General features: G+C 38.1%; 2 protein-coding genes across 2 annotated transcripts; both read left to right on the forward strand.

Annotated features, from left to right (window-relative positions):
- The first annotated feature begins 3617 nt into the window (after window positions 1–3617).
- LOC110945731 (natterin-1-like) lies at window positions 3618–10116 on the forward strand. The gene is given in 5 exon segments (XM_051951107.1): window positions 3618–3730; window positions 5006–5081; window positions 8056–8128; window positions 8776–9186; window positions 9189–10116. Coding segments are annotated over 5 exon segments (1359 nt in total). The 3' UTR covers window positions 9875–10116.
- Window positions 10117–12394: 2278 nt separating this feature from the next.
- LOC110965951 (natterin-2-like) lies at window positions 12395–13353 on the forward strand (the record flags this gene model as incomplete). Its single annotated transcript, XM_051951108.1, is given in 2 exon segments — window positions 12395–13118; window positions 13121–13353. Coding segments are annotated over 2 exon segments (957 nt in total), but the record flags the coding sequence as incomplete, so codon positions are not given.
- Between the last annotated feature and the right edge of the window lie 150 nt (window positions 13354–13503).

Raw genomic sequence — 13503 nt, forward strand, 5'->3', positions numbered from 1 at the left:
AAAGTGCATGAAGCTGAGAGTCACTGCACAGTTTCTGGTTTAGCCATGTTTGTGTTCACTGGTGTACATTTGTCGGCTCACGTCGGGGTGTGTTGTGATTTTATTCTTTGTATCTGATGGTTTGTTAGTTTGTGAGAGAACTACAGTTATTTTTAAGGGCTTTTCTGAAGCATTCAATGATCCAACGACTGTGATTTCTGAAAGACATTTATTTGCCTGCAGGCAGAACTTCATGTCATATCGGAGGAGTTTTGCTCCAGCGTGAGCTCGTGGCACGTTTAGATGAACTTTTACAGACTTCACTTCACATCGGTAGAGAAAGAGCTCAACTCCTGGATTTGTTGTCCCTTTGTCACTGAATAAACGTACAGTAGAAGACTTCTCGGAGCAAACTTACACTGTAACTTGAAGATAACGTGTGATGCAAAAGTATGCTGCTAAAAAAACGTAAATAAAAGGACATGAGCTCAGTTTATTCTGGTAGGTCCACTCAGAAGGTGAGTGTTTGTCTGTGTTTACAATAAAGCTGTGTTGAACCTCAGACGTTGTATGAAGGATGAACAGATACTTTTTTAAAAAGACAAAACATTTCAAAATCAAATCAGACATTAGAAAAGAATAAAAGATGAGAAAAGAGCAAAACTCAACATTGAAGAAGAATCAAACTAAAGACAAAACATTTGAAAAGACACCAGTTAGACTTTAGAAGATCAAATTAAACAGAAGAGACGATAAAACGATGAAGAAGAGCAAAAACAGATAAAGGTCTTAAAGCGTTTTCTAGTCTGAAATGAAAACATCAAGCTGATTCTTCAAACATTTCCTCTTTCTGTGTTCTTGGTTTGACTGTGGACAGATTTACTAAGAGCTCATTTCAGAAAACTGCTTTCCAGATAAAGTCTACTAGTAGTTGAAGGCATCGATCAAACTAATGTTACCTTCTGATCTCCACAAACTTTACTGTTCAGTGAAGAGAATCAAAGTTTGTTCAGGATTTCTGAAGAACCCACAGGTGAAGGTCTGAGAAGAACTCAGATCAACAAAAATATAAACAACACTTTTGTTTTTGCTCCCATTTTTTATGAGATGAACTCAAAGATCTAAAACTTTTTCCACATACACAATATCACCATTTCTCTCAAATATTGTTCATATTGTGTTCTTGGTCCATAACAGACGCCTGCCCATCCCATAACCCCACCGCCACCATGGGCCACTCCATCCACAACACTGACATCAGAAAACCGCTCACCCACACACGCTGTCTGCCATCTGCCCTGAACAGTGTAAACCGGGATTCATCCGTGAAGAGAACACCTCTCCATCCAATGTGAGCATTTGCCCACTCAGTCGGTTATGACGATGAACTGTAGTCAGGTTGAGACCCCGATGAGGACGACGAGCAGCAGATGAGCTTCCCTGACACGGTTTCTGACAGTTTGTGCAGAAATTCTTTGGTTATGCAATCCCATAGTTTCAGCAGCTGTCCCAGTGGCTGGTCTCAGACCATCTTGGAGGTGAACATGCTGGATGTGGAGGTCCTGGGCTGCTGTGGTTACACGTGGTCTGTGGTTGTGAGGCTGGTTGGATGTACTGCCAAATTCTCTGGAACGCCTTTGGAGACGGCTTATGGTAGAGAAATGAACATTCAATACACGAACAGCAGCTCTGGTTGACATTCCTGCTGTCAGCATGCCAATTCCACGCTCCCTCAGATCATTGTGCTGTGTGATAAAACTGCACCTTTCAGAGTGTCCTTTTATTGTGGGCAGTCTAAGGCTCACCTGTGAGGTGGGATGGATTATCTCAGCAAAGGAGAAGTGCTCACTATCACAGATTTAGACAGATTTGTGAACAATATTTGAGAGAAATGCTGATATTGTGTATGTGGAAAAAGTTTTAGATCTTTGAGTTCATCTCATAAAAATGGGAGCAAAAACAAAAGTGTTGTGTTTAGATTTTGAGTGTATATCTACATCTATCTATCTATCTATCTATCTATCTATCTATCTATCTATCTATCTATCTATCTATCTATCTATCTATCTATAAATAAATAGATTAAAAAATTAGTATTTACATATATTTTTTCCATTTATTACTAGATTTAAAAAAGTAGATAATATTAAATAGATAAAAATGTTACATTGAAGTTACCATAGATATTTTTTCCAGAAATTAAATGAAATTAATGACAACAGAAAAATAATGTTTGGTTCTGTGAGTTTACATGGATTTGTTTTGTGAAGTGACAGATATTTTAGTCTAATGACATCAGTTTCCACTGTAAAAGTGCTGAATGTGTGTTTATAATATCCATAAATGTTGGTCATCTGTAAATAAATGCAGTCTTTATGGTTTAGAGTTCATATGACTTTAGTCCAGCTGGGTTTTCTCTGGTTCTGGTCCTGGTTCAGGTTCAGTCACCTAAATCCAGCTTCTCCTCCATCTTCACTTCTGAAAACACTCTTCTTTCTTTAGTCTTGGGTTCCCACTCTTTTCACACCACAGAAATAAAGCTCAGGTGTTCTACTGCCACCTCTGACCTCCAGCTGCACACAGATCTACTTTAGCTGATGAATAATGAACGGGACTCCAGTGAAGACACAGAAATGTCTGCGAGAGGAAATAAGACGGAGTTACCCAGCACAGAGCCTACATGTTCAATTAGCGTGTTGGTTCCAACATATGAGCTTCACGTGAGCAACAATAAAGAAACAATCAATGCAGAATCCTCACACAGCAACACGTGATGACACGCATGATCCTGGCAGAAGGTTTGACTGTGAGTTCAGCAGCGATCACGCTTAAACGGTGAAATAATGACCAGCATCGTGCTAGATCAGACAGTTTAATACAAATATTTATCCATCAAGTAGAAACAAACAACTGGAAAATGTAAATAAATGAAAAAGTTTCATTTAAATGTATTTACTATCAGTTTACAATAATGTATTTACTTATTTTATACACATATATAGTGCTTTGTTTTATTCTTTTTATTATATTTCATCTTGTAATATATATAGAATAAATATAAAATATATAATGTAATATATTAAGCTTATATTTAGAGAATCATATGTTGGTAGCAGTGAAAAATAAATTAAAAAGATTAAATTAAAAATACAATAAAAACTCAAATTAAAAATATATACAATAAAAAAGTAATTTACTGATCATATGTGTGTTTTATTTCATTTGATTTTGATTATTTGACAAAATATAAATAAAAAACTTACAATTATTATATATTCCAAATGAAATGATCCATATAATTAAAATGTAGTAATTATAATAATAATAATATTATTAAAAAACTAATAGAAACATGTAATGAATTTGGAATTTGAAAATGTTAATTCATTCCTGAATAATAATTTATTTGCTTTAAATTCAGAAACATGCTTTTATTGTTTACACAATGCAAAAATACATAAATATTTTTTCTGTTGAGTTGTCTGTACTGTAAATCAAACCATTTTATATGTTTTGTTTTTTTTAATTTTGACAATATTTAAAATGATTTGTTGAAGAAGTCGTGAAGGAATCTGAACATCCGCAGCCTGATCCAGTTCCAGGCCGCTTCGGATCAGAGAAAACTGACTCATTCAAACATGAACGGCCTGATGGCTCGTCTGTCTGCAACGAGCTGCCGGACGATCGCCGTCAGCTCAGGCAGCAGCAAACCGCTGGCTCAGCCGAAACCAGCCTCCAAGGACGCAGCAAAGTGCAGGATGGCTGAAAACCCGACGACCTTCTGCTGGACGTCCTGCTGACCCAGTCTGACCGTCCGCCTGCTGATCATCGCCCAGAGTTCAGCCCCGTTTCATCTGCAGTGTCGTCCTTTGGAAACGTGGAGAGAAAAAAAATATGTTTTCACACTGAAACTTCTGCATTTTTGAGAAATTTTTGAAAATTTTTTGGTGAAAAAAAGAAATGTTAAAAATGTTTCTTAAGAACATTCACATAAAAATCAACCAAAATCCAGCGAAATTCGCTGGATTTTGGTTGATTTTTATGTGAATGTTCTTAAGAAATATATTAAAAGTTTTATTGATATATATGGAATCACTTTTGATATTTTTAGGGAAAATTTTTACTAATTTTTTGAAAATATTTACAAGAATTTAATTGCCAAATTTGGGGGATTCTTTTAAATAAATTTTTCTGGGAAACTTAAATTTGCAAACCCTTTTCCTGAAGGTTTTGCAAATTTTCAGAAATTTTGGCATTTTTTGCAGAATTTTTGGATTTTTTCAGACGAGGACACAATATTTTCACAATGAAACTTCTGATGTCCACATTTTCAACATATTTGGGATTTTTTTTAACATCTTTTGGTGGGAAAAAAATAAATGTTTAAAATGTTTGTTTAAGAACATTCACATAAAAATGCTTCTGTGAATGTTCATTTTTAAGTGAATGTTCTTAAAGAAAATAAAAGTTTTACTGATATATATGGAATCACTTTAGATATATTTTTAGATTTTTTTTGGAAGATTTCTATTCATTTTTTTTGAAAATATTTACAGGAATTTTCTTGCCAAATTTGGGGGATTTTTTTTAATTTTTTTTTTTTACAATAAAACTTTGAAGGAATTATTGGAATTTTCTTCCTGGATGTGTTGCAAATTTTCAGAAATTTTGAGATTTTTTTTAGATTTTTTTGAGACAAGGAAACAATATTTTTTTGGAGGGTTAAAATGCATTTCACTGGTTCAACCCAACCTGCTGCTGGACGTGTTACTGTGTTAGAGTCTTGGTGGCCTCCCTCACTCGTCTCTTTTTGTTCTGGTCCCTGCTTCTGCCCTGTTCTTCTCCCTTCTTTCTCCCTCCTTGTTCCTGTCACGTCTCGTACCTCTGGCTCCCTGTATCTCCACCTGTTGGCTTCTGTCTTTCTGCCTGTCTCACTCTCTCACTCCTGATTACACCTCGGTGAATCACCAGCACTGATCAGCCCGTTTACCTCACCTGTCGTCTTGTTCTGTTTCAGCCTGCTGTAACTCCGTCTTGTGTTCCTCCAGCCCTGGATTCCCCGAGCCTGCTCTCCTGCCCCTTCAGCCCAATGTCTTCCTGTTGTGAGTACTCGGTTTTGGTTTATTCTTCTGCGGGTTTCTTGGTTTTCCCCCCTCTGTAGTTAGTGTAGAGTTTTGTTGTTTTTGTGGTCTTGTCTGTTTGCTCAGTCAGGTTGGTTTGTGAGATTTCAGCCCGTCCTCCCTGCCCAGTCATCCCTCCTGTTTCTAGTCTTCCTTTAGTTTTATGTTTGTTATAAATAAAGATTCCTTTTCCTGCCGAAGCCAGTTTGTTTGCTGCTAGAATATCAGGTCAGACAGAGCAGAGGGCGCTTTTATTCCATGTCTCCTGCAGATACAAATCAGAGTCCATTTTCAGGGAGGATTTAAAAGAAATAAAGGCCCACAAAAATAGTCCCTTTATTCTGCCGGTTCAACAAACTTAAAATCAAAAGGATATGATACAAGAGTGTGATTTTATACGTTTTCTTTTGTCTTCTGCCTCGTATGCATACGATAAAACTTGATAAAACCCTCAAAGCCAACTGTTTCTTTGGCTATAACTGTTGTAGATATTTGCATCTTGATACTCTGGACTGAACTTCCTGTTAATGTTTTACCATGATTTTTTTGACTGACTTCCTACTTTCCGTGCACCAGGCGACTTTGAAACTGAGAACTTGCCATTTCTGCATTCAGGAAGTATAAATCCTAAGTATAGGGTATTAAACTTTGCTATATCTTGTTTTCTTTGTGCCACATTGACTTGTTCTTGCAGTTTGCTTCGACTGCAGCCCACAAATATCACCCTGCTGCCCCAAATACTCACCAGAGAACCGAATAACGATGAATCCGCCGCTGGAAGTAGTCCCAGACAAAAGCACTGTTTCCTTCTGTTTCTTAAAAACTGCTGCTTTAGGGAACAAATATCCCAATATTTCTATGCGTTTGCTGTATAATGTGCGACTTTGGAGGTTTAAATGTTCAGTAAAAGCCTGCAGCTGTGCGTGTTAATGTGTGTTGGAGACAAAGAGACGCAGTTATAGATAGAGAGGAAGATGGAGGCTATGATTTATTGATGTCTGGTTAAGTGGCGGTGAGAGCTGCGGTGAAGTTGCTGCATGAGACCATTCCAGTGGAACGTCGGCTGAGTCCGGCCACAGCGGATTCTTTATTTCATCCTGATTTTCGTCCCGTCGACTCGTCTGAACCGTCATTGAGTCTTTGAATCAGTCCAGGATGAAGACCGATGAGTTAGATTTCAGTTTTTCTGCTCCAAGTAGATGGAACAATCTCAAACACAATGGGGTTTTTTGTTTTGTTTTTATCATAAAGTTTGGAGCCTCAGAAAGATCATGTCATTTTCAGCTTCTCAATCAGCTGCAAAGTGACACTAAGTTTTGTAATAAGTCTAAAATTCACCATAACTAGAATATTGCGGTTGAAACCTGCAAACGTGCATGAATATTACACACAAACATACGGTTGGCTGATTGGTTTATCCAGTTGGATGGTTGGTTGGTTGGTTGGTTGGTTGGTTTATCCAGTTGGTTGAATGGCTGGCTGGTTGGTTGGCTGGCTGGTTTATACAGTTGGTTGGATGGATGGTTGGTTGGATTGTCTGGATGGCTGGTTGGGTGGATGGCTGGTTGGTTGGATTATCTGGATGGCTGGTTGGTTGGGTTGGATGGATGGATGGATGGTTGGTTGGATTATCTGGATGGCTAGTTGGTTGGATGGCTGGTTGGTTGGATTATCTGGATGGCTGGTTGGTTGGTTGGATTGGCTTGTTGGTTGGATTGTCTGGATGGCTTGTTGGTTGGATTGTCTGGATGGCTGGTTGGTTGGATTGTCTGGATGGTTGGTTGGATTATCTGGATGGCTGGTTGGTTGGATTATCTGGATGGCTGGTTGATTGGCTGGTTGGATTATCTGGATAGCTGGTTTATCTGGTTTGTCTTTGTCTGATTTTCAAAATTAAATTTAAAGCAAAGAGCCAAATTCTGCCACTACTGTACTTTTTTTTTTTTTTTTAGATATAATGAAATAAACTATACAATTTGATGTTTTTGGGGTCAAAAACAAGAATTAATGCTGTGAATTTAATATGAAGTCAAGATCACAACGTTGTGTACAGCTTCAGATAGAAACATGTATTTAAAAGTGTAACATTTAAGGTAAAAAGTGATTAAAACATGAAACACTCAAAAACATCATGTTGATTTATTCTTTGACATCACTGTTGACTGATCAGAGTCCAGATTAGATTAAAGTTGATGCTTGTTTTCAGCATTCGAGCCATAGTTTGATAAGGACGAACTGACTTGCAGCTACGATGGTGAGTGGAAAAGAAAATTATCAAAATATTAACACTAAATGCAGTGAAGTCTAAAATTTACTGACTACAATACTGCAGATGAAAATACTGAGGCCTTCTTCATGTACACAGCTATCTTGATTTACAAAATATACACTGTAATAAATAACTGAAAACTGCCACATTCCAGCAATATTGTACATGTTTATCTTAGATATGATGAAATGTAAAATTCGATTTTGGAGTCAAAAACAGGAATTGATGCTGTGAATCTAATAAAGTCAAGATCACAACATCGTGTTAAATTCTAATCCAGAATATTCTGTTTAAAGTACAGTTTCTTTTCTATTAGAAAAATGTATTTAAAAGACAATTGAGGTAAAAAGGGACTGAAGCATGAGGACACACTCAAATTTTATATTCATTTAGACTTAGACCTCACTGTTGACTGATCAGAGTCCAGATTAGATAAGAGTTGATGTTTGTTTTCAGCACATGAGCAGAGAAAATGATCAGACATGAATCTCTCTGATCACTTGTTTTTTTGCTGTGCTGCTTCTTATGCAACTAGTTTAGAATCTAAACAGATCTGGTTGGATGGATGGTTGGATGGATGGTTTGTTTCCATGGTTGGTTGGTTGATTGGTTGAAGGCTGCATTAAATATAGTCTATATAAACAAACTCTTGATAACTAACAGTGTTTTCATTCTGTGTTCACACAGCTGACATTGCTGCTGTTGCTGATTCTGTCTTCAGTCAGTCTGGAGAAAAATCTGAACTCACAGGATGGACATGGTAAAAGAAAAACAAAGAACTGGTATTAATTCACAATAAGAGTGTTCATCTGGGCTTCACCTACAATTAATTGGGAAAGACCCTACTTTGTGCAAAAAATCCTTACGTAAATGTAAACATGGTCTCTAAAAAGTAATTCCTACCACTTCATTAAATGTAGAGTTGAAAGATTCAAACTCTAATTTACGGATTTAGATGAACTGTTCCAGGTGAAAACTATGTTTTGATCATGATTTCTAATCTGTTAGTGGAATTAAATTCTTTTTGAAAACTTGCAACTGAATAATTAAACATCCTCTATTTCAACACTCCTGGACAACTTTAGCTGTTTAAGACTTTAAAGCTAATTTCAAGAACTTCATATAGTTTGTTGAACGTGATTTCATTAAAAGTTTCAGAATTTCTCTGTTAAAGTTTGTCTATCGGTCAAATAAAAATTCTCTATGAATCAGAATTTGTAATCCTGGTGTTTACCAGAGACTGTTGTGGAACTTAAAGTCTTACAGAACATTTCCAGAAAACATGTTCTGATGACCTCACTGTTTACCACCTGCTCATTAGTTTCATGTTTTCTATTTTCACTTTTAATTCATTTATTGAAAAATGAACTTGCTTTCATGAAAACATTTTGCTTTTCTTTTGAACAGTCTCCTCAGTGAGTCCAGACCTTGAGGACAAAGTTCCTGAAATCCCTGCAAACATATCAGTGTTCACATCACGACGATTTGTGGAGAGTTCCAGGGCTTCTCGGAATATCCGTGAAGCAAAGAGGACGGTTGATCTTGGAAAACTGAAATGGGTAGAGAGGTGGGAGTTTGCGACGGAACTCCCCGATAGAGCTGTTTTCATTTACAACAAATACGCTAAACGCAAAGAGTATGTCTGCAAATTCGGATGCCTTAGTGGCTTCTACAGCCCCAGTGTAGATTTTCGATGTCACGTCACCTTTAACAACAAGGAGTTATCATCCTTTGTTTATGAGATCCTAGTGAATGAAGATGACTTTGAAATTCTTGAGTGGAAGGACGGTTATTATGGTTCAGTGCCCCAAAACTCAGTCAAACATGTGATCTTTTCGAATTCTATGTTGGGAAAAACTATTATGGTTTAGGGAAGGTGGATACTAAGGAACAGTGCTTCTTTCTTCCCTGGAAAGGTAGTCAGTACTGGTACAGGAACTACCAGGTCCTGACCATTAACAAAGACGTTGTGAGCAACTTCATGACCGACATCAGATACAACACTGATGATGCTAAAATTGTCTCGTACCCTCCTGAGACGATGAGCACATCTGTTGTCATCAACAATGATTGTAATCAAGCAACAAAGTCAGTGACTCTCTCCAAGACAATCAAGGAGGAGAAAAGGTGGGATCTCAGCTCTTCCCTCACACTTGGTGTCACGACAGAATTCAAAGTAGGGATCCCCAGCATCGCGGAAGGAAAAGTTGCGGTCAGCGCTGCAGCATCATTCCAGGCCTCAGGTGGAAACTCCAAGACAGAAGAAATCTCCCACTATGTTTCTGTGACCATCCCTGTCCCACCAAACCACTCCTGCACAGTGCGAATGGTGGGTCATAAGTATACAATAGACATCCCTTTCACTGCACGCTTCAGACGCACCTACAGGAACGGGAAAACCACATGGACGTCCATCTCTTCAAAGTATGACAGCGTCCAGGTTCGGGAAGTTCATGCCGTGATAGATCGGTGTACACCTATACCTAACGCCACCCCTTGCCCCTAGAGAACATCATGAGATAGTTGGCATTCTGTATGTAGCACCATTAAAACTCATGAAAACAAATGTGTGTGAAGACAATACCTTCGACATGTATACAAAAGTGTTCTATTTGATTCAAGTCAGGCAACACACTTGACCAGGTCTGTTCCACAAAAAGAAATGTACAAGAACACCACCTTGGAAATGTGTCTGTCAAAATAAATTCTGCTTTACAGATCAAAATAAAATATAATGTCCACCTTTAACATTTTGTCTCCTCTGTTTTAGTGACCATTTAATTTGCTTCACTAACATTTTATGCAGACAGTAAAGCAGCCACAGTGGGTACAGCAGTATATAGGTACAGTAAGCTTTGTTCCTTCTCAGAAAGTTTTTCAGCCTCGGAAAGCTCAGTCGTGTCGTAATCAGCAGCAAAGTGACACTAAATGCTGTGATAAGTCTGAAATTTACTGACTAGAATATTGCAAACACCTGTAAACGTACACAAACATTACATACAAACACACAGCATGTACACACACATATCCTTTTAGAATACCTGAAGATAAAAATACTTTTGCACATCAGTGAAGAGAATCCAGAAGCTTCAATGTCATTTTTCTTTGAAGGTCTGTTGCTGCCTCCTGCTGCCTTTCTGTTGTACCTACATGTACTTCAGTTGTCTTTGGGGAAAAGTTTTAAAATCTGAGAGACATTAACATTTGAAATAAAGTAAATCTTGCGCATCAGTTACAAAAGTCATTGGATTCAGCTGGAAGATGCCTCTTTTCAAGGTTTTGCATTTAGTTTTTTATTCTGTTGAGATTCAGCTTCCTTCTAAAATTGTTTACTGAAGCATCCTTTATGTGCACCAGTTATCTGGACTGTCAAAATATGCACTGTAATAAAGAGCTTTGTACAAAAAGACCAGATTCTAGCACTAGTGTATTTGATTTTCTTAGTTATGATGAACTCTACTGTAAAATTTGATGATTTTGGAGTCAAAAACAGGAAATAATGCTGTGAATTTGATAAGGTCAAATCACAAAGTTGTGTTAAATTCTAAACCATAATATTCTGTTTAAAGTACAGTTTCTGATAGAAAAGGGTAACATTTGGGTAAAAAGTGATTGAACCATGAGGACACACTCAAACACACCATATTGATTATTTCTTTGATGCCATTGCTGACTGATCAGAGTCCAGATTAGATTAAAGTTCATGCTTGTTTTCAGCACACAAGCCATAGTTTGATAAGGACGAACTGACTTGCAGCTACGATGGTGAGCGGAAAGAGACTTATCAAAATATTAACATGTTAGATACAAATATGTCCCATTTAAATGCTACTGTCATCACCTATCTACACAGATAAGCTGTGACCTCTGAGCAAACAAAGAAATGATCAGACATGAATCTCTCTTATCACGTGTTTGGTCACTGTGCTGCTTCTTATGCAACTAGTTCAGAATCTAAACAGATCTGGATGGTTTTCATGGGTTGGTTGGATGGATGGTTGGTTGGATGGATGGATGGTTGGATGGATGGTTGGTTGAAAGGATGGTTGGATGATTGGATGGATGGATGGTTGGATGGATGGTTTTTTTGGTTGGTTGAAGGCTGCATTAAATATAGTCTATATAAACAAACTCTTGATAACTAACAGTGTTTTCATTCTGTGTTCACACAGCTGACATTGCTGCTGTTGCTGATTCTGTCTTCAGTCAGTCTGGAGAAAAATCTGAACTCACAGGACGGACATGGTAAAAGAAAAACAAAGAACTGGTATTAATTCACAATAAGAGTTCTCATTTGGGCATTACCTAAGATTATTTAGAAATTAATCTGCTGTCTGCAAAATCCTTAAATAAGTGTGAAGATACACTCTCAAAATAATTCCTACCACCTTGTTAAATGCAGAGTTGAAAGATTAAAACTCTAATTTACGGATTTAGATGAACTGTTCCAGGTGAAAACTGTTTTGATCATGATTTCTAATCTGTTAGTGGAATTAAATTCTTTTTGAAAACTTGCAACTGAATAATTAAACATCCTCTATTTCAACACTCCTGGACAACTTTAGCTGTTTAAGACTTTAAAGCTAATTCCAAGAACTTCATATAGTTTGTTGAACGTGATTTCATTAAAAGTTTCAGAATTTCTCTGTTAAAGTTTGTCTATCGGTCAAATAAAAATTCTCTATGAATCAAAATTTGTAATCCTGGTGTTTACCAGAGACTGTTGTGGAACTTAAAGTCTTACAGAACATTTCCAGAAAACATGGTCTGATGACCTCACTGTTTACCACCTGCTCATTAGTTTCATGTTTTCTATTTTTACTTTTAATTCATTTATTGAAAAATGAACTTGCTTCCATGAAAACATTTTGCTTTTCTTTTGAACAGTCTCCTCACTGAGTCCAGACCTTGATGACAAAGTTCCTGAAATCCCTGCAAACATATCAGTGTTCACATCACGACGATTTGTGGAGAGTTCCAGGGCTTCTCGGAATATCCGTGAAGCAAAGAGGACGGTTGATCTTGGAAACTGAGATGGAAAGCGAGGTGGTGGTTCGAGGATCTCCCTGATGGAGCTGTTTCCATTTACAACGATTACACTGAGCGCAAAGAGGTTTTTTGCAGACAGGAATGCCAAAGCGGCTACTACATCCCCAGCAGAGATTCTGGAGATCCCATCAGCTGTGGCATCGACGGGAAGTGGGGGACCAATCATGCTGAGTATCTTGTGAATGAAGATGACTTTGAGATCCTGGAGTGGAAGGACGGTTACTATGGTTCAGTGCCCCAAAACTCAGTCAGAATATGTGAAGGTGAAGAAACCTATGTTGGGAAAAACAAGTATGGTTTAGGGAAGGTGGATCCTAAGCAAAAGTGCTTCTTCCTTCCCTGGGGACAAAGTGAATATTGGTACAGGAGCTACCAGGTCCTGACTGTTAACAAAGACGTTGTGAGCAACTTCATGACCGACATCAGATACAACACTGATGATGCTAAAATTGTCTCGTACCCTCCTGAGACCATGCACACATCTGTTGTCACCAACAATGATTGTAATCAAGCAACACAGTCAGTAACTCTCACAAAAACGATCCAGGTGGAGAAAAGGTGGGATCTCAGCTCTTCCCTTACGCTCGGTGCCAAGACAGAATTCAAAGTAGGGATCCCCAGCATCGTGGAAGGAAGAGTTGAAGTCAACAGTGCGTTTACGTTCCAGGCCTCAGGTGGACATTCCAGGACAGAAGAAACCTCCCCACTGTTACTCTGAACGTCCCTGTCCCACCAAACCACTCCTGCACAGTGCGAATGGTGGGTCATAAGTATAAGACAGACATCCCTTTCACTGCACGCTTCAGACGCACCTACAGGAACGGGAAAACCATATGGACGTCCATCTCTTCAAAGTACGACGGCGTCGATGTTGGGGAAGTTCATTCCGTGATAGATCGGTGTACACCCATACCTAACGCCACCCCTTGCCCCTAGAGAACGTCATGAGATAGTTGACATTCAGTATGCAGCACCATTAAAACTCATGAAAACAAATGTGTGTGAAGACAATACCTTAGATATGTCTGCAAATACAAATTCATACAAAAGTGTTCAGTTTGATTCAAATCATGCAACACACTGGAC

This window comes from Acanthochromis polyacanthus, chromosome 7 (genome assembly GCF_021347895.1).
Source record: "Acanthochromis polyacanthus isolate Apoly-LR-REF ecotype Palm Island chromosome 7, KAUST_Apoly_ChrSc, whole genome shotgun sequence".
Lineage (NCBI taxonomy): Eukaryota > Metazoa > Chordata > Actinopteri > Pomacentridae > Acanthochromis > Acanthochromis polyacanthus.